This window comes from Melanotaenia boesemani, chromosome 24 (genome assembly GCF_017639745.1).
Source record: "Melanotaenia boesemani isolate fMelBoe1 chromosome 24, fMelBoe1.pri, whole genome shotgun sequence".
Lineage (NCBI taxonomy): Eukaryota > Metazoa > Chordata > Actinopteri > Atheriniformes > Melanotaeniidae > Melanotaenia > Melanotaenia boesemani.
Genome location: NC_055705.1, coordinates 6,232,639 through 6,252,502, shown reverse-complemented (window position 1 = coordinate 6,252,502; position 19,864 = coordinate 6,232,639). Strand labels below are relative to the sequence as shown.

The 19,864-nt window shown below is 40.8% G+C and overlaps 2 protein-coding genes across 2 annotated transcripts in view; one reads left to right on the top strand and one right to left on the bottom strand.

The window, feature by feature from the left end:
• LOC121635154 (zinc finger protein 91-like) overlaps nucleotides 1-19,864 on the top strand; it is a gene marked incomplete at its 5' end in the record, with an annotated part of 164,213 nt that overhangs the window by 86,271 nt on the left and 58,078 nt on the right. The gene's annotated exons all lie outside the window — the stretch shown is intronic.
• LOC121635538 (protein NLRC3-like) lies at nucleotides 6,712-18,881 on the bottom strand. The gene is made up of 12 exons (XM_041978747.1): nucleotides 18,545-18,881; nucleotides 15,732-15,863; nucleotides 15,562-15,657; nucleotides 15,246-15,377; nucleotides 15,054-15,167; nucleotides 14,630-14,708; nucleotides 14,245-14,470; nucleotides 12,332-14,120; nucleotides 11,917-12,090; nucleotides 11,380-11,541; nucleotides 9,911-9,957; nucleotides 6,712-8,396 (listed from the first exon to the last, which is right to left on the bottom strand). The coding sequence occupies exons 2-12, from the start codon at nucleotides 15,818-15,820 to the stop codon at nucleotides 7,846-7,848; spliced, it is 3,459 nt and encodes a 1,152-aa protein (XP_041834681.1). The 5' UTR covers nucleotides 15,821-15,863; nucleotides 18,545-18,881; the 3' UTR covers nucleotides 6,712-7,845.

Sequence of the window (19,864 nt, the reverse complement as noted above, 5' to 3'; positions counted from 1 at the left end):
TAGCTGGTAATATGGCTCTATAGCGCCCCCTGTATATAGTTCATCTTTCAGCTCCAACCACTGCTTTGAACTACATGGTAAAATGTGGCATATTTATTTAACATGCCAGGACAAACAAAAAAGCCTCTTCATGTCCTTTAAGTTCTCAACACCATAGCCCCGCCCCCTGGGAACAGGAAGTCCCACCATTTTTACCTTTATCCTCTGTATAACTAATTCTAACTCATTTATATCATCCTTCATGAACTCATGGTTGAAAATATGACTGACTTCTTACAGCAGCATGATTAAAATGGCTTTCTGTGATGGTTTAAATCATTTGCCATTATACAGGAAGTGGCACTAACCCTGCTGTCAGTTGACCAATTGAGCTAATATTTTCCTGTTCTCATCAGAGATCCAACCTGAACATTTGTCCTACATTAAAACAAATTTACCACCACCTAGTGGCCACGTGGAATTTTCCTCTTGATGAAATCATGCTCCAGTTTGTGGGAATTCAACACAGTTTGTAAGAAACAAGGTCATGAATGCTTCAGATGTCATCACTGGACAGGCTGAGGTGCAAGTTGATCCTCCCATGAGGAAAATCACCTCTTGATGTAGATAAACTCTGGAAGAATGGGTTTATGGCTGTGGGCGACAGCGGCTGTGTTGCTGGAGGGAGGTTGCGGGGTCATGGGGCGGTGCAATAGGCCGAAGCAGCGCCAGAGGTGCGAGGGCCTCCAACGCTGCTTGCAGCTTTAATTTACTTTTGTTATCTTTTACTCTCTTTTTGCCATCTTTTACTTCTTTTCATCTTTTACTTCTTCTCATTTTTTACTCTCTTCTTGTCACCTTTTACTTTCTTCTTTTCACCTTTTACTTTCTTCTAGTCACCTTTTACTTTCTTCTTGTCATCTTTTACTTTCTTCTAGTCACCTTTTACTTCTTCTCATTTTTCCTCTCTTCTTGCCACCTTTTACTTTCTTCTTTTCACCTTTTACTTTCTTCTAGTCATCTTTTACTTCTTCTCATTTTTTATTCTCTTCTTGCCACCTTTTACTTTCTTCTTGTCACCATTTACTCTCTTCTTGTCACCTTTTACTTTCTTCTAGTTCTTTTTTACTTCTTCTAATTTTTTTACTCTCTTCTTGTCACCTTTTACTTTCTTCCTTTCACCTTTTACTTTCTTCTAGTCATCTTGTACTTCTTCTCATTTTTTACTTTCTTCTTGTCACCTTTTGCTTTCTTCTTGTAACCTTTTACTTTCTTCTTTTCACCTTTTACTTTCTTCTTGTCATCTTTTACTTCGTGTCACCTTTTACTTTTGTCATCTTTTACGTTCGTCTTGTCATCTTTTTCTTTCTTCTTGTCACCTTTTTATTTCTTCTTCTTACCTTTTATTTTCTCTTAGTCATCTTTTACTTCTTGTCATTTTTTAATTTCTTCTTGTCACCTTTTACTTTCTTATAGTTATCTTTTACTTCTTCTCATTTTTTACTCTCTTCTTGTAACCTTTCACTTTCTTATTTTCACCTTTTACTTTCTTCTTGTCATCTTTTACTTTTTGTCCTCTTTTACTTCTTCTCATTTTTTACTCTCTTCTTGTCACCTTTTACTTTCTTCTTTTCACCTTTTACTTTCTTCTAGTCACCTTTTACTTTCTTCTTGTCATCTTTTACTTTCTTCTAGTCACCTTTTACTTCTTCTCATTTTTCCTCTCTTCTTGCCACCTTTTACTTTCTTCTTGTCATCTTTTACTTTCTTCTAGTCATCTTTTACTTCTTCTCATTTTTTATTCTCTTCTTGCCACCTTTTACTTTCTTCTTGTCACCATTTACTCTCTTCTTGTCACCTTTTACTTTCTTCTAGTTCTTTTTTACTTCTTCTCATTTTTTTACTCTCTTCTTGTCACCTTTTACTTTCTTCTTTTCACCTTTTACTTTCTTCTAGTCATCTTTTACTTCTTCTCATTTTTTACTTTCTTCTTGTCACCTTTTGCTTTCTTCTTGTAACCTTTTACTTTCTTCTTTTCACCTTTTACTTTCTTCTTGTCACCTTTTACTTTCTTCTTGTCATCTTTTACTTCGTGTCACCTTTTACTTTTGTCATCTTTTACGTTCGTCTTGTCATCTTTTTCTTTCTTCTTGTCACCTTTTTCTTACCTTTTATTTTCTCTTAGTCATCTTTTACTTCTTGTCATTTTTTAATTTCTTCTTGTCACCTTTTACTTTCTTATAGTTATTATCTTTTACTTCTTCTCATTTTTTACTCTCTTCTTGTAACCTTTCACTTTCTTATTTTCACCTTTTACTTTCTTCTTGTCATCTTTTACTTTTTGTCCTCTTTTACTTTTGTTATCTTTTACTCTCTTTTTTCCATCTTTTACTTCTTTTCATCTTTTACTTCTTCTCATTTTTTACTCTCTTCTTGTCACCTTTTACTTTCTTCTTTTCACCTTTTACTTTCTTCTAGTCACCTTTTACTTTCTTCTTGTCATCTTTTACTTTCTTCTAGTCACCTTTTACTTCTTCTCATTTTTCCTCTCTTCTTGCCACCTTTTACTTTCTTCTTTTCACCTTTTACTTTCTTCTAGTCATCTTTTACTTCTTCTCATTTTTTATTCTCTTCTTGCCACCTTTTACTTTCTTCTTGTCACCATTTACTTTCTTCTTTTCACCTTTTACTTTCTTCTTGTCACCTTTTACTTTCTTCTTTTCACCTTTTACTTTCGTGTTGTCATCTTTTACTTTCTTATCATCTTTTTCTTTCTTCTTGTCACCTTTTTATTTCTTCTTGTTACCTTTTATTTTCTCTTAGTCAGCTTTACTTCTTGTCATTTTTTACTTTCTTCTTGTCACCTTTTACTTTCTTCTTGTCACCTTTTACTTTCTTCTTTTTCTTATTGTCATCTTTTACTTCTTGTCATCTTGACTGGGGCTTCATTTATCAACCTTGAGTAGGATCAATAACCGGTGTACGCCAAATTTTGGGATTTATAAAAAGTAAACTTGACGGCATAATGTTTCTATCTCCATGGCAACTCTGACTCAGGCGTACGCACCTGTCCAAAAAAAATTGAGGAAATGATGTTAAATGTGAGACATTTAGTTATTAAAGCTGTTTGCTGAAATGAACAAAGGCACACATTCCTTATTAATTCTAAGAGCCATGCTCTGGGAAAAAAAATGGATTTTCAGGACAAAGGGAAATAATAATAAGAAGAACCTCAACCAATTTAATATTACTGTGAAACAAAACTTCCATGTTATAAAATCCATCCAGATAAATATGGTGACAGTCTGCTACCAGCATGTAGTAGTCAGTGTGGAAAGTAGCTTTGGTTCATTCCAGCGGAGATGAATGCTGACTGGAGGTTGGAGGCCTAGAAGTGATGCATCGCTAATGAATCAGACAAGAGGTGGACTTCATTTTATTTATTTATTCTTAAACAATTCTTTTTATTTAATTGTCCCAATTTCTGTCAAGACTGTCTTTATTTCCCACAACTCCTTGTCCACCTGGTTAATAGCAGTGATTGTGTCTCTCTGCACCACCCACCCAGCTGCAGCACCCAGCAACTAGAAAGAAATATTATTTAACACTAAATAAACTTCTGCCAATCTCAGATGTATCGGTACATTCTTATTTTAAAAATCAAAAACAGCGTCTGCCACCTTCTGCCACTATTTTGCCTTTCGGATGCAAGTAATGTCCACGCCGTGCCCACCACTTAAACATTTTTACATTTCTCGATGTGGTCCATCAGGATCTCTGTCTCACATCCCGGAAAATTCCTCTTTTCCCCTCTTTTTCCCCCCCAAGCAATCATGGAAATGATGACATAAATATGTATTATGTATTATGCATTCACCTGACCATTTATAGCCACCATGTGAGCGTGGGAAGGTTTTCACTCACGTGCACCCTCTTTAGAGTTGATTGTGATTCATGAATGGAAATGTTCATGAATCACATGGGGCACTCTTTTATAAATCTGAAAGTTGAAGTGTGCAGCATTTCCTTTTTGCACCAAAGATGCCACCTGTAGTTTGCTTTGCTATGCACAGTTTTATAAATAAGGCCCCAGAAACCTATGGGTGACATCACAGAGGCTCCGGCCATCTTTTATATATAGTCTATGCTCTACACTTTTGTGGCATTCCAAAGTCACAGACCCACAAGATACATCAAAGAAGAATTCCACAGAATTGCAATTATTTGTCTGAGCAATAATGAACTTATTTTAAGTGTGGAACATATTAGTTAATCTGATATATTTAATGGTTTCCAGGTGTGATTGGCTGCATAGATGGATTTAAAAATTTTATCACAGCTCCTTCAGTAGATGGAGACTATGTGAATAAGACGTCTTTTCACAGAATCAATGTGCAGGTAAATAGAATCCCATATACTTCATATTACAGCTACTGCAGCTTACTGTTTGTGGACTTTGAAGATCATATGTGATGCAGCCCACATCATCAGTAATGTGGAAGCAAAGTGGCCTGGGTCTGTGCACATGGTGAGTTATATATAACATTTATATAACAAATGTTATATAATTGTTACACATCCACGCACATCATTCCAGACCCAGGACAAATCCTGTCCTTCACACGTGAGCAATACACATCATTCTAAACACATACATATCATTCTGTCAGGTGTTGTGTGTTGATATAACCCTACTTTAAATCATCCTGTCCTATCTCAACGGGGACGTTAACTTGTGTTCTGGCATCCTGGCTCCTTTTGCTGCAGGAATTGGTGGCTTCACAACCACAGTCAAACTCAGGTCTCCCGAGTGGGAGACAGAAGCTCCACCAGCTCAGCTAGTCAATAAGACAGGCCTGATCTGTGTATATATCATCTTCAGATAGACACGTGTTGTTAGAAACTTTTAATCTTTTGACATTTAAAGTTCCTCTTTGATGTTTCTAACAACTGGCCCACCACCCACATAACAATGTAGAAAGACAGGATGTGGTGAGTGCTGATATACAAGATAACTGCACTTCTCTGAAGTATATTCACATATCTGGTGCTAATATACAAGATAAAGGTGCATTATGTTATGTCAGTCCCTTTCAACTGTCTTCTCCTCTGAAGTATATTCGCATATCTGGTTTGGCTGATTTACACAATCCACTCAAAAAAAAGGCTCAGCTGGGGTGAAGATTTTGGAGTTGACAGACGGACACTTTGAGTGATTATCTGACTCTGGTCTCTCCCCATCATGATGTGCTGAAAACTTATCCTGAGTTCTTGTGTCTTATTTTATGTTGGGAAAACCCTGACACGTGTGCTGCTCAAAATGTTTGCAAGTACGATGGAAGATACATAATAGCTCTCCTTGTTCTGAGTTGAGGGGACTTGAACGTGGTTCTCCTGGACCCAAAACTGCTGAGGTAGCCTCTACAATAGCTCTCTCTGATGTCTGCAGCATCGTAGGTACCACATGGTTGCTCAGTAATACTTAGTAGTACCAAGCTTGCTGGAGTTGCTGTTTGTTCATACATGAACTTTTACAGCCTTGACTTGTGTTTTGCCCGTGCAGTACGGCACCATTAACCCACAAGTTGAACCTGTGCCTGTGCTGTTGCTCCATGGCAGACTGATGAAAACACTGAGGAGCTGTTGAACACATGCTGGGTTGCTGATTCTTACGTGAAAACCTTGTTTATTCTATTGAACATGCAGAAGCACAAAAGAACAAATAAGCTCTAAAATGTGTAGTGTGACATGATGTTTTATTTTGGTACTATAACTTATTTTTTGTGTATTTGTCATGTTTTACACTCATCATCCAAACTGTGACAGTTCAAGTAAACAGAATAGTGCTGCAGGTGTCAGTCAGTTCCATCCTATTTTTTCATCTGACTTTAAACTGTGACAGCTGGATGGATAGATGAACTCATATCTGACTCTAGAATACTTTGATATCCAGAGTTTATTGTTCTTGTAATGAATAAATATACTTCCTCATATTTCTGATTGACAGCAAAGGTTCACCTATGAAAACCTTGTTAAGTATAGCACATTCTTCCTGATGTATGATAAGCTGATACTTACCGGGTGACGGCGTGGTGGGTTGGAGGTGGGGTGGGCAGTGAAAGGAATCATCACTGATTTATTTAGGCTGTTTGCAGATTTACTGCACTGTGTTCTTGGACCTAAATGGCTAAATCTTTGAGGCAGAAAAGATGTTTTTTAATGTGTTTTTTTAGACGTTTACTCCAGACAGGAGACATATTCTCCTGTGTCCGCTGTGACAACATCCAGCACAACTGCCTGCAGCAGATCTACACCATCACACTTCTACATCATCTTCATGAACTGTTGGGGCAAACCAGAGCAGCACTGCTGGACCACAGAGAAGTCTTCTACATGCTGCCATCCCAGAAATTAAATTAGCCAAATATTGTCTTTGTCAGCAAAGGGAGAAAAAAAACAAAACCAACAGTTTAACAGCGACTTCAAAGCTGTTTTTTGTTGTTAGATAGTTTTCTTGTTAGATTGCTTTTCTCCTTGTTACTGGTACAATCAGGCAGTATTTACGACCCTTTTTTCCTTCTTAGGTCAGTGTTTGTGTTTTTGAGCAGTTAGCTTGAAGTTGCCATGATGACTTGAATTTAGATTTGTTTTCTGAACCTCTTTCAAAGGGTCTGTTGAAATCCCTCAGACAGTACTACATCAGACATGAAAAGTTCATTAACAACACAGGGGTGATAGAATACTTCTGCATTTATTTTAACTGTACCTAGAATCACAATACATACATGAATACATACAGTACAAGGGTAAATGTATATTATTTTATATGAAATGTATATTAGAAACTTCATGATAAAGAAAAGTTAAAAAACAAGTGAATTAACAGATTTGGCCTTTGACAGCAAAGGGACAAAAATAAGTCTCCTTCAGCTTCAAATTAATTAAATTTCTCAAATAATTTCAGTCAAATTTGTTTAATATAAGTCCAGTTTTGTTTTTTAACTATTTGTGGACGGGATTAAATAAATTATTAGCCATGGTGTTTACACATTCCTATCTTCCTCTTGTTGTCGTTGCTTCTCCTGTGATCCAGTCATTGTATTATTAACCGTCTAATCGCCTGATTGTCATATTTTTCACCATCGGTCTGTCAGTCTATTTAGATGTCTCTCTTGGTTTAAGAACTTGTTCAACATTTACTCGCTTTTCCTAAGAGAAGAGAAGCTAACAAAGAATCTAAAAAAATGTTCTGACCCCATGGTTGGATTTAAGCAAAGTCTTAATTAACCACACTTTGTCAGATGTGCAGAAACTACATGATATATTTTATGATTTGTATTTTTTACAAAAATTAAACGTCAGTCAAATGATTTAGAGCTTGTGAGTGTGTGCTGGTAACAGAAGATCCTGATCTACATACTAAAGAAATCTACTGTGGCTGATTGCAGCTCAGTGACTGTTCTGATTTCACAGTTTGTCACATGTGCAGCAAACCAGCTGCAGCTGACATGAAGTGAAGGACCTGAAATGAAACAACCGATATTCAGTGTGATGCTGTGAATGCTAACAGAACACTGGTATAAAATTAGCTTATATCTTTAAATAACTGGAAGGAGGTTTCACACACAAACTGAATTCATACAAGTTCAGCAAAATTCTAACTATTGACCTTTTTTAAGATCGTTTCATTATGACTGTCTCTACGTGAGCTACAGATAGAAAATTACACTCATATTAATATGAATGTAATGTAACAGAACACACTCTTATAGCGACCGATGCCTGCATCAAGTCTCTGTCCAGTCCTTATTCCATCCAAATCAGTCAAACCACAGAGCTTTACTTGGGTTTCTGTGTTGTGTTGATTCAGTGCAGACTCACTGAGGAACCAAATGACCTGAATCCAAATCCAGCATAGAGAGGATGAGTGAATGTGGTGATGAAGGTGTGGAGGTGGATCAGTGAGTCTGAGGAGACTCTGTAGAAGGACAGAGTGCCAGCAGGACAGTCCACATACACAGCTACTCTGTTAGACACCAAAGAAGAAGAGGAGGAGGAGGATGTGGAAGACGGAATAGATGTTCCTCTCTTGTTATGCCACACAGAGTAGCGACCAATATCTGCACAGTCCAGACTCCAGGACTGATCATTCCTTCCCAACACATTATCATCCTTGTTTCCTTTCCTTCTGATTCCTCTGTAACTCACAGATATACGAAGCTCTCCACTCCACTCCACCTCCCAGTAGCAGCGACCAGTCAGAACATTTCTGCACAGCAGCTGAGGACAGAAGTCAAATCTGTCTGGATGATCAGGATATGACTGAATCTCCATCACACGTTTCACCTTCTTGTTGTTGTCAGACACTTCGAGCTCTCTGTTCATTGTATTTGTGTCGATTAATAGTTCACAGGAATCTGAAGGAGAAAACACACAATCAAGCCAGTTATTGAGATACAGAAATAAATAATAAATAAATATTTCTTTGTCTTTAACCGTCATTCAAATAATTTAAACAGTTAATACTGGCTAAAACTGGGTCTCTAGTTGATACCACAGCAGAATACACACCTTAGTTTTATTAGAGACTAAAAATCAGTGCCTCTGGAAACCTCAGTAATTCTGCATGGGTTTCCTTTTTTCATGCTTTTCTCTGCCCGATTCTAATTGTATATATAAGAAATTATTTTACTAATTTTCTTTTGCAATTCCACAGAATGAGGTTTTCTTTTTCTTTTAAATAATTAACTGGTTAACTATATGTTGCTCAGTTGTTGTTAAAACACAAGCACCAGAAGCAAAAAGGAGTTGCTGTACAATCAAAAGGATAAAAAAAATCTTGTTTGGCCCGATAGTGACAGACAGATCTGTGAGCAGTTGCAGTGGGAAAGCGGTAAATGCCACAAAAATAGAAATAGAAAAATAGAAATGAAACAGCTGGAGCAGTGGTCAAACTGGTATATTATTTACCGTGAACACTTTCAGCTTCACCGCCGCTGTGCTTTACTCAAACCGTTTAACACCTGCCAGTCTCAAGATGATTTCTTGATTTTAGTGTTGCATTGTTTTGTTTTTCTTATGAGAAAAAATGTACAGTGAACAGTATATCAGTGATATAGCCAGAGTGGTTTAGAAATGACTTGTCTTCATTTAGCACCCTACACTGAAAACTGCTTTCAGGACTTATATAAAATGAACGATTTTAGAGGAGATGACCTAGGTGTCCTTGTAACTTATTAATCAAATGATACCTTGACCAGGACTCTGATAAGTTAAGTGCGGGCGGCAGTGGCTCAGGTGGTAGAGCAGGTCGTCCAATGATCGGAAGGTCGGCGGTTCGATTCCCACTCCCGCAGTCATCTGTCGTTGGGCAAGACACTTTACCCTGCTTGCCTCCAGTGTTGGCATCGCTGGTGTGTGAATGTTCGGTGATGGTCGGAGAGGCCGTAGGCGCAAACTGGCAGCCACGTTTCCATCAGCTTGCCCCAGGGCAGCTGTGGCTACACAAGTAGCTTACCATCAGCAGGTATGAGTGAGGAGTGGATGAATAATGGATTCACAATGTAAAGCGCTTTGGGTGCCTTGAAAAGAGCTATATAAATCTAATCCATTATTATTAAGTCAGAATAAGACCGGTCTTGATTCATTTGTTCATATGTTGCTTCCCAGCTGCCAGGCTTATAAAAAGGTTTGAAGCAATAGCTCTCTTTTAAAGTTTTTCTTTGGATATTGGCTGCTTGTTCCCACCATTTGTAGAATGATGTATTGTTGTTGTTGAGCTGCTTAAAGCTGAATTATGAATTATGCTAGCATAACAAATACTAACCAAAGCCCTATTCAGTGTTACAGTGTTACCTAAAAACATGGAATGCTGCAGTGTGTCTTTAAACAAATCAGGAAAGTGGACAAGTGATATGAAAAACACACTTACACTTCCTGATACCTGGTGTTAACCATCGGACTCCAGTAGGTTCCATCCTGCAAAGGTGGAGACGGGTTAGAGCAACACATAGTGTTAATTCTGATATAATGCATCATCATATCATAAGCCTGAGTGTCACAAAATAATCACAAAGAGCTGAACACACAAATCTTTACGTCCAAATGCGGATTCTCATAACTTCACGCAGCTGCTTGCTGCATTAAGAAAAAAACCACTCTACTGTGATTGTATGTTGTTTCCATTACTTCCTTTGCTGGAATCTTCCATGTATGTCTCATTTTGTACAAGGGATTTATAAAAGCATTTTTAAATTCTGCCTGCAGTGAAACGCGAATCATAAGCTACTCTGAACCCTCTGGAGGTGGGGCACGGAGGCGAGCGCTTGGTGGCCGGACCTTTGCCCATGGGGCTTGGTTGAAAGGGTAATATGGGCCCCCCCCCCCTCCTGTGGGCTCACCACCTGCAGGAGGGGCCATAAGGGTCGGGTGCAGTGTGAGCTGGGTGGCTGCCAGAGGCGGGGACCCTGACAGTCTGATCCTCGGCTGCAGAAGCTAGCTCTAGGGATGTGGAATGTCACCTCTCTGGCGGGGAAGGAGCCTGAGCTGGTGCGTGAGGTTAAGCGGTTCCGGCTAGATACAGTTGGACTCACCTCAACACACTGTTTGGGCTCTGGAACCACTGTCCTTGAGAGGGGCTGGACCCTCTTCCATTCTGGAGTTGCTCCCGGTGAGAGGCGTCGAGTAGGTGTGGGCAAGCTCATTGCCCCCTGGCTAGGCGCCCGTGTGTTACGGTTTATGTGGTAGTGGTAGTGACCGAAAGAACTAAATCGCGAATACAAGCGGCCGAAATGAGTTTTCTCCACGGGGTGGCATGGCTTTCCCTTAGAGATAGGGTAAGAAGCTCAGTGATCCAGGAGGAGCTCAGCGTAGAGTTGAGAGGAGCCAGATGAGGTGGCACGGGCACGTCTCGCCTCCCTGGTGAGGTGTCCCTGGCATGTCCCACGGGACAGAGGCCCTGTGAAAGACCCAGGACATGCTGGACGGACTACATCTCCTGAGAGTACATCTCGCGGCTGGCCTGGGAACACCTCGGGATCCCCCCCAGATGAGCTGGTGAATGTGGCCGGGGAGAAGGCAGTCTCGGTTTCCCTACTTAGGCAGCTGCCCCCGCGACCCGACTCTGGATAAGCGGCAGGTCAAGGATTGAACCGGCTACAAGACGACCACTCTACCCACTCAGTCGACTGAGGTTGGAGATCATCGTTTGCTATAATTTTTGTTCACAGAGATGTGCTCCTGGACACCTCGCACACAGACTTCTGCTGCTTATGTTTAATATTTATGTTTTAGGCAAAGAAAATTGCACCTATCTAAAGTATATTATTGTTCATTTAAAACAAAAGAGGGACAAATAACATTTATCCAGTCCTCCTTTCTCCATCAGTGCCTCCTCCATACCTGAGTCTGTGTGGATTCTTCAGGGCAGCCGTCAGCAGCTTCGCTCCTTCCTCTCCTGGATGGTTGTATCTCAGGTCCAGCTCTCTCAGATGGGAGGGGTTGGAGGTCAGAGCTGATGCCAGAGAAGCACAGCCTTCCTCTGTGATCAGACATCCGGACAAACTGCAGACACACAAAAAAACACAGATATTCTAAGAAAATTACTTGGAATCTAAAGGTAATTGTGATAAAACAGTGACCAATAATTATAAAGTGAGAGGATTACAAAAACTAATTATTAATCCCAAGGAAAAAACATAAAAAACATATCATCCAGTCTGTCCCAAAATGTCCATCTAAACTAATCTGGTGGATCAACATTTTAAAAGCCATTGCTCTCAAGGTTAAAAAAAATTTAAATGAAGCTTCTCTAAAACGTCTGTGAATTTAATTTAATTTATCTTACATCAGCATACATGTAAAATTAAATGAAAGAGGAAAAGACAACCAGGTATCGCTCATCATTAATAGTAACAGGGTGATAAACCTGATCCTCACCTCAGAGTTTCCAGCTCACAGTACGAACTCTTCAGGCCGTCACACAGCTGCTTCACTCCTGAATCCTTCAGGTTGTTGCTACTCAGATCCAGCTCTCGTAGTCTAGAGGACTGAGAGCTGAGAACCAAGGACAGAGCTTCACAGCTTCTCTCTGAGAGGTTACAGTCATTCAGGCTAAAATACACAAGAAAAACGTTGTTCAAAGATAAACTGAAAACAAAATAAATATTTATTAAGCTGATCTATAAGGAAAATGTTGAGTTTCTTCTGTTCATGTTAACAAGAAATTAATTTAAACTGGGAGCCAACTTTCTCAGAATAAAATGAAAACGAAATTTTACCTAATTTACAGTCTATCTTATTTAAAGAAGAAACGGTTCATTAAACATAACATATTGTCATTTGTTGTACTTACAGAGCTTTGCTGGAGGCTTTGACCATTGGCAGCAGCCTCAGCAGAGCCTCCTCTGAAGCAGAGTATTTCTTCAGGTCAAACACCTCCAGATCTTGTTCTGATGACAGTAAGATGAAGACCAGAGCCGACCACTGAGCAGGAGACAGCTGATCTGTGGAGAGATTTCCTGATCTCAGGGACTGTTGGATCTCGTCCACTAGAGAACGATCATTCAGTTCATTCAGACAGTGGAACAGATTGATGCTTCTCTCTGCAGACACATTCCCACTGATCCTCTCCTTGATGTACTGAACTGTTTCCTGATTGGTCTGTGAGCTACTTCCTGTCTGTGTCAGCAGACCCCGTAGGAGACTCTGATTGGTCTGCAGTGAAAGACCCAGGAGGAAGCGGAGGAACAAGTCCAGGTGTCCATTTGGACTCTGTAAGGCCTCATCTACAGCACATTGGTAGAGAAAAGGCTCTTCTCTTGTTTTAGACTTGGATAAGGTTGCTTCTTCTTCCATCAGGTTGACTCCAGACTTGATGAAGGTCAGACAGACATGAAGAGCAGCCAGAAACTCCTGAACACTCAGATGGATGAAGCTGAACACCTTCTCCTGGTACAGTCCTCTCTCCTCTTTAAAGATCTGTGTGAACACTCCTGAGTAAACTGAGGCTGCGGTGACATCGATGCCACACTCTGTCAGGTCTGATTCATAGAAGATCAGGTTTCCTTTCTGCAGCTGATCAAAAGCCAGTTTTCCCAGAGACTCAATCATCTTCCTGCTCTCTGGACTCCAGTGTGGATCTGTCTCAGCTCCTCCATCATACTTTACCTTCTTGACTTTGGTCTGGACCACCAGGAAGTGGATGTACATCTCAGTCAGGGTCTTGGGCAGCTCTCCTCCCTCTCTGGTTTCCAGCACATCCTCCAGAACTGTAGCAGTGATCCAGCAGAAGACTGGGATGTGGCACATGATGTGGAGGCTTCGTGATGTCTTCATGTGGGAGATGATCCTGCGGGCCTGTTTCTTATCTCTGAACCTCTTCCTGAAGTACTCCTCCTTCTGTGGGTCAGTGAACCCTCTGACCTCTGTCACCATGCCAACACAGTCAGGAGGGATCTGATTGGCTGCTGCAGGTCGTGTGGTTATCCAGAGGCGAGCAGAGGGAAGCAGTTTCCCCCTGATGAGGTTAGTCAGCAGCACATCCACTGAGGTGGATTTCCTAGGGTCAGTTAGAACTTTGGTTTTATTGAAGTCCAGAGGAAATCGACTCTCATCCAGACCGTCCAAGATAAAGACAACCTGGAACTCTTCAAAGCTGCAGATTCCTGCTTCTTTGGTTTCAGTAAAGAAGTGATGAACAAGTTCCACCAAGCTGAACTTTTCCTCTTTCAGCACATTCAGCTCTCTGAAAGTCAGTGGAAACAAGAACTGGATGTCCTGGTTGGCTTTGTCTTCAGCCCAGTCCAGAGTGAACTTCTGTGTTAAGACAGTTTTCCCAATGCCAGCCACTCCCTTTGTCATCACTGTTCTGATTGGTTCATCTCTTCCAGGTGGGAGTTTAAAGATGTCTTCTTGTCTGATGGTTGTTTCTGGTCTGTCTGGTTTCCTGGATGCTGTTTCAATCTGTCTGACCTCATGTTCATCATTGACCTCTGCAGTCCCTCCCTCTGTGATGTAGAGCTCTGTGTAGATCTGGTTCAGAAGGGTTGGGTTTCCTGCCTTAGCAATCCCCTCAAACACACACTGGAACTTCTTCTTCAGACCACATTTTAGTTTACGTTGAAAAACTGAAGGAAGGAGTTCTGAATGAAAACAAAACAGGAAAACATGTCATCCTCTGAAAGAAAAAGAGTATCTGAACGTGTTTAGACACCAGTAAATGTGTCATTTATCCAGCAGCTTTAGTCTTCGAAGAAATCCTCTTACTGCTCTGCAGACGCTCAGCCAGCTCCTCCTGCTTCATCCTCCTCAGGAAGTCCACTGCGATCTTCACTAACGCCTCTTTCCTCTTCCTCTGCTCCTCATCCTCACCCTCCAATACCTCTTCATTCTCCCTCTGGCTCTCTATGCATTCTGGGTAATCTGGACTCAGAAGCTTCTGGATCTTCTTCAGCTCCTTCTTCATGAAAGTGATCATGTTGTCCTCCAGCAGCTGAAGAGAAACGATATGAAGGACACAATCAGACTGAAATCATGGAGCCAAACATCAGATCCATGTTGGACACACTGACAATCCACTGGTCTACAAAGGTCAGCATGGAGACGATGTGGACAGAAGAGAAGGAAAAGTAGTTGTTGTACATGTACAGACCATAAATATGGAGTCCAGCTGTGTTTGATGCTGCTGGGCAGACTGACCACTGGGAAGCTCTGAGCTCTGCTGGTCCACTCTGTGGAGGAATCAGGAAGAATCAGCTGATATTCTGTCCGTCCACACAGAGACAAACACAAGGTAAAGCTCCATCTGCATGAGAGCAGCCAATCATGAAGATTTACTTTTCCCAGGGGGAATTTATTTACGACATCTGCAAACATTAAGAAACTTAGAGGATCAATATCTACACCAAGTAAATTTATACCAAAATCTAACAAATTAATCCAGCTATCGACCAGCTGTACTGGTGCTCTGGGAGGCAGAACTTGAGTCGATTCACTCAGTTCAGACATCAGAAACACACAAATGTGAGAACAAGAAATAACTGAAACTTTACTCTGTTTAAAATTTTGCAGCTCACCTATAAACTGGAGAAGGTTGGCCCAGTTTAAACTCAATACCAAGATCTTTTGAATGGTCACTCTTACAGGAAACCAAGCTGGGTTCAGGTCCATTTTCAGGTCCTAGCTGGTTCCTGTGATCCAGACATTTATATGAGTGCTGAGCTCTTACGTGGAGAAGAGTCATGGACATTTAGAGAAGGTATCCTTACCTCTGAGCTTTGACAGAAGAAGTTCGGTCAGTTTTAAACTCAATACCAAGATCTTTTGAATGGTCACTCTTACAGGAAACCAAGCTGGGTTCAGGTCCACATACAGGTTCAGGTTCAATTCTCTGATGGATCCTGACAGAAAAAGCATTTATCAAAGCTCAAAAGATCAATAAAAACTCCTCACATTACAGTACATTTAATCCACCCATCCATTATCTAAACCACATCGTCCATTAAGGGTCGCGGGGAAGCTGGAGCCTAACCCAGCCGGCACATTTAATCTGATTATTTTACTATTTCAATAACATTTTCTTACTTTCTGTCAGTTAAACATGTATGACTAATAATGGCATTTGATTGGTCACTCCTCATGGACACACAGCTGTGTCCAGGTCCAGGTCCTGGTCGCCGTCTGTGAAAACAAATTTTTGGTGATGTGAGTGCTGAGCTCTGACATGGAAAGGTTAGAGTTAGAGATGATCTCACCTCTGGGCTTTGCTCTGGTTCTCGTGTTCCCCACACAGACTGGTTTTAGTGGGAGAGACTACCTCCTCTCTGTCCTCACACTTATCCATGATGCTGAATTCACACCAGCTCTCACACACTTCCTACCTTCATCTGCAGAGAGAACATGAATCATTCATCTGTACATCAGCTGAAATCCTCCTCTTCATCATCTGTGCTGTAAAATATCAGCTGCTCCTTCGCTTGTTCCTTCAGACTTTCTGGTTCATGTCCGTGTTACCAGAAGGATGAAGAGTAATGTAATAATTGGCTATTTCTTCAACAGTTTTAAATTTTATTTCATCTACATCTTCTATGAATTCCTCAAACCTGTACTTTTCTACTTGAACTGACATGTCAGTCTTGGTCAAAACTGTGCAGAACATGGTGGGACTAATAAACAGGAACTCGGTCTGTTGGATTAGATACATGCCTAAAAGTGCCAATCTAAGATGTGAGCGGTGGGTGGCCTGCTCACATCATGATAACTGGCCAATTACAAATAGTGGTGTGTCAGTCCAACCAGGGCAGCTCCAGAAGATAAATATACCCAATAACCAAAGATCAGGGTGGCCGACATCCTGCCTGTCTCTCTGAGCCCAGCTCTGCATTGCTTTACCTGCGACCTGAACTTACAATACATCCAGTTCTGTTTTCTGCTCTTGGCTTCCAATAAAAGAATCAGGTTAACAGCAGCCAGACACAAACAGCCTGTTCCACTAATGGGCACTATAACCACCATAACTGAACAGGGCATGATATTCATCGTAATTCTTTTATCAAAGAATAAAATTTACCAAGTGGTGAAAGAAATTATACTAAAACAAAATGGTGCTTTTTACGTGCGTCCATTGAACACCGCAAAAAGCACTGTTTAATGAACACCAAGAACGTCGTATTTTTCTGTGCTTACCGACGCTTTAAAGGAGTCATCACCCGGAAATTGCACTTTTTCAAGTAAAACATGTGTATTGGTGTTGGACCAAAGTGTTAACTTCCCTGAAAGCCTTTCTTCTGAAGATGGTCGAGTTTTTCCATTTGGGCCCTTTGTTCACAGCAGAACCACCAACAAGGGAAAACTCTTGCAAACGCACGAGGCTATTTGAATAAACCAGCCCAGGGGCTTTTTTTATAAAGCTTGTGTAGGAACAAAAACTGGCGTACGCCAAATAGGGCTGCAACGATTAGTCGACGTTGTCGACAATAGTCGACAATAAAAATAGTCGACAACGAATTTAGCCGTTGACCATTGTCGGCAAAAAAAAACAAACAAAAAAACTACTGGGTGAGACATCGTCTTCTAATCCTATCTCTGCTGAAAGTTGCACAATGCACATGCACAAAGAGGGGAAAAAAATACAGAGTGAGACATCGTCTTCTTTTTTAATCTCTGCTGAGAGCTGCACATGCGCAGTGAAATCCGCCAGGGTTAAAATATGGTGGCGGACTAGGGAAGAAAACGGCGGCGGAAAACGTTAAAAGTCTGGGATAACTTCACGTTAAACTTACAAAATAAATTAAATACATGTGAGATTTGTAAACCGGACCTTGTGTACCACTGAAGTACGTCTGCAATGCTCGAACATGTAAAGAGAAGGAACGTCAGACTTAACAACCTTATGCAAGATTTCAAAGCTGAAAGTGAAATAAGATCCATTTATAATAATCGTGAGATACATAATCCGATTGGTCGACGACTAGTCGACCAATCGACCATAAGAATAGTCATTAGTTGCAGCCCTAACGCCAAATATAGTCAACTTTTGGGATTTATGAAATCCAGACATGACAGCAAAATGTTTCTACCTCCACGCAAACTCTGACCCAGGTGTATGCACAGAATATGGGAAAACTAGAAAAGGCGACATCAGAATAAAATCAAGGAAATGATGTGAAATGTGAGAGATTTGTGCACGATCCACTATTACCTTTACACCACATGTTAGATATTAAAGCTGTTTGCAGAAATGAATAAAGACGCCCATTCCAAATTAATTCTCCTAAGAGCCACACTCTAGGGAAAAAAAAACGTTTTCAGGAAAAGGGAGATGATATTAATAAGAACCTCAACCACTAAAATATGTTATGTCATTGTGAAACTAAACTTCCATGTTATAAAATGCATCCAGCGAAATAAGGTGGACAGTCTGCTGCCAGCCTGTAGCAGTCCCAGTTTCTGTCAAGATGGTCTTTATCTCCCGCAGCTCCTTGCCCACCTGGTTAACAGCGGTGATTGTGTCCCTCTGCACCACTAGAGCTGATTCTGATTTATAAACGGAAACAGGCGTAGGGCGTGCGTGTGCACGCTTTCATGAAGCTATAGTTTGCTTTGCTAAAACAATTTGATAAATGAGGCCCCAGGTGATGACACCTTTTTGACACATCAAACGGCGCTTTCCGCCGTTTTATTACAAACTTGCCAATAGACTAGCGAAATTTGGCCCTTTTGACTTGCCATAGTAGCCAACTGCAGTGTAAATCCGTTGTTTATTGAGTCCTTGGGGTTTGTAATAAAACATGGAACGCTCAGACCTCATGTCTATTACTGTCTCCTTCTCTGTCCAGCCTCCAGCAGAAGATCAGGCTAGAACAACCTAAAGATCCTAGAAAAACATTTAAATATCGCAAACTCAGTCAAAGCAAATCATATTCATGATAATAAACGCCTCACGAAAATGTTTAATGACCAAAAGAAACCAACGAATATCGCAGTTTTTACAAACTGCTCCAAACAGGCAGTTATTTCCAGAAGCAGAGAACATGTGTCGACATGAAACAGATGCGCGGACCTTCACCTCCAAAGCGACCTCCAGTTGTCTCCACAGAACTCCGTCATGTAGATATAAAACACACCAAGTCTGATCTGCTGTCCAGCCGATGTCCAAACAAGTTCAGGCCGCAGCCGCGTTTCCACCAACGCGTGCAGCCCGGAACGGAACGGAACGGGAGCGGATCCGTCAGACAGCGGGAGAGCAGCGGCTGATTCAGGCCAGAAAGGAGCAGATGTCTCCAGAAACTCCGCTGATGACAACAATCTGATGATAGAAATGGTCCGCAGTCCGTTGGATGGACGATTATTAGGAGACAATCAGCTGCGTTTCATGTTGCTAGAAAGCGAAAGTAAAGTTAGGAAGTAGATCAGCAAAGAGGTGGGGGGGAGGGGGTGGGTGTCAGTGGCACTTCCGGGGGCAGAGGGCGATGGTTAGTAGTTAAGTTGGAGTTTAAGTATGTAGGAAAATGGGTTTCTACTCTGTCGAATGTAAAAACTTTCCACAAAATACTTTGTGTTAGTTCAACTATATAAAAATGTCATTATTTGTGTGTGTGTGTGTGTGTGTGTGTGTGTGTGTGTGTGTGTGTGTGTGTGTACACACCATTTTTACATTAAAAAAGAAAGTAAAAAAATTTCAAATACAGTTTTTTTTATATAATTGTGTAATTTGGGTTGGACCCTTTTTTTAAAATGTAGCCGCCACCCCCCCCCCCCCCCCCCCCCCCCTTTTTTTTTTTTTTTGCGTAACTCCACCCACTGCCATTTCTGAAAAGTGCCTGAGAGGGTTTGGGTGGGAGGTGTAGGGTGATCAGGGGTGTCAAAAATAAATAAATAACTACAAGCAAAAGAAAACAATCAGGTCACAGGTCACCATTGCTGCTCTGCAGACTGATTCAGCCAGTAAATGATTTTACCGTAGTTTTACTTTCATGTAGAATAAAATAGAATCAGGACTTATTTTAAAGCTCATAGTAAAATCTGAACAGATGGATGTATAAAAAAGCATCAAACTCTTTAATATACTCTTTATAAACTCCAAACTTATTTGGGCTTTCTTCATTATCGCCACAGAAATGACTTAACTTGTTTGTTCTGGGAACCAAAATTATCTTGTTTGCAGCCGTTCAGCATCAGCTGGCTGCTCCTGTGCTTTCGTGGCCTAAATCAGAACCGGTAGTGGAAGGAGTTACTTCTTCTGTCTCTGGATCTGTTCGGTCTTTTCCTCCAAACATCTGCTTCATCTTCTCTGAACCTGCATGTCCTCTCTAATGGGCAGCTTAACATTGTTTTAACTGTTTATATTATTTGCATAATAGAACACATTTTTGAGTGTCAGACTTTC

Bases quoted from the DNA above. Each gene is read 5' to 3' on its own strand.
- LOC121635538 (XM_041978747.1), bottom strand. From the start codon at position 15,820: ATGGATAAGTGTGAGGACAGAGAGGAGGTAGTCTCTCCCACTAAAACC. The intron at 14,709-15,053 runs GTGAGCTGCAAA...ATTCCTCCACAG, and splicing joins CAACCTTCTCCAGTTTATAG to AGTGGACCAGCAGAGCTCAG. The intron at 14,471-14,629 runs GTCTGTACATGT...GTTTCTCTTCAG, and splicing joins AGCTGGACTCCATATTTATG to CTGCTGGAGGACAACATGAT.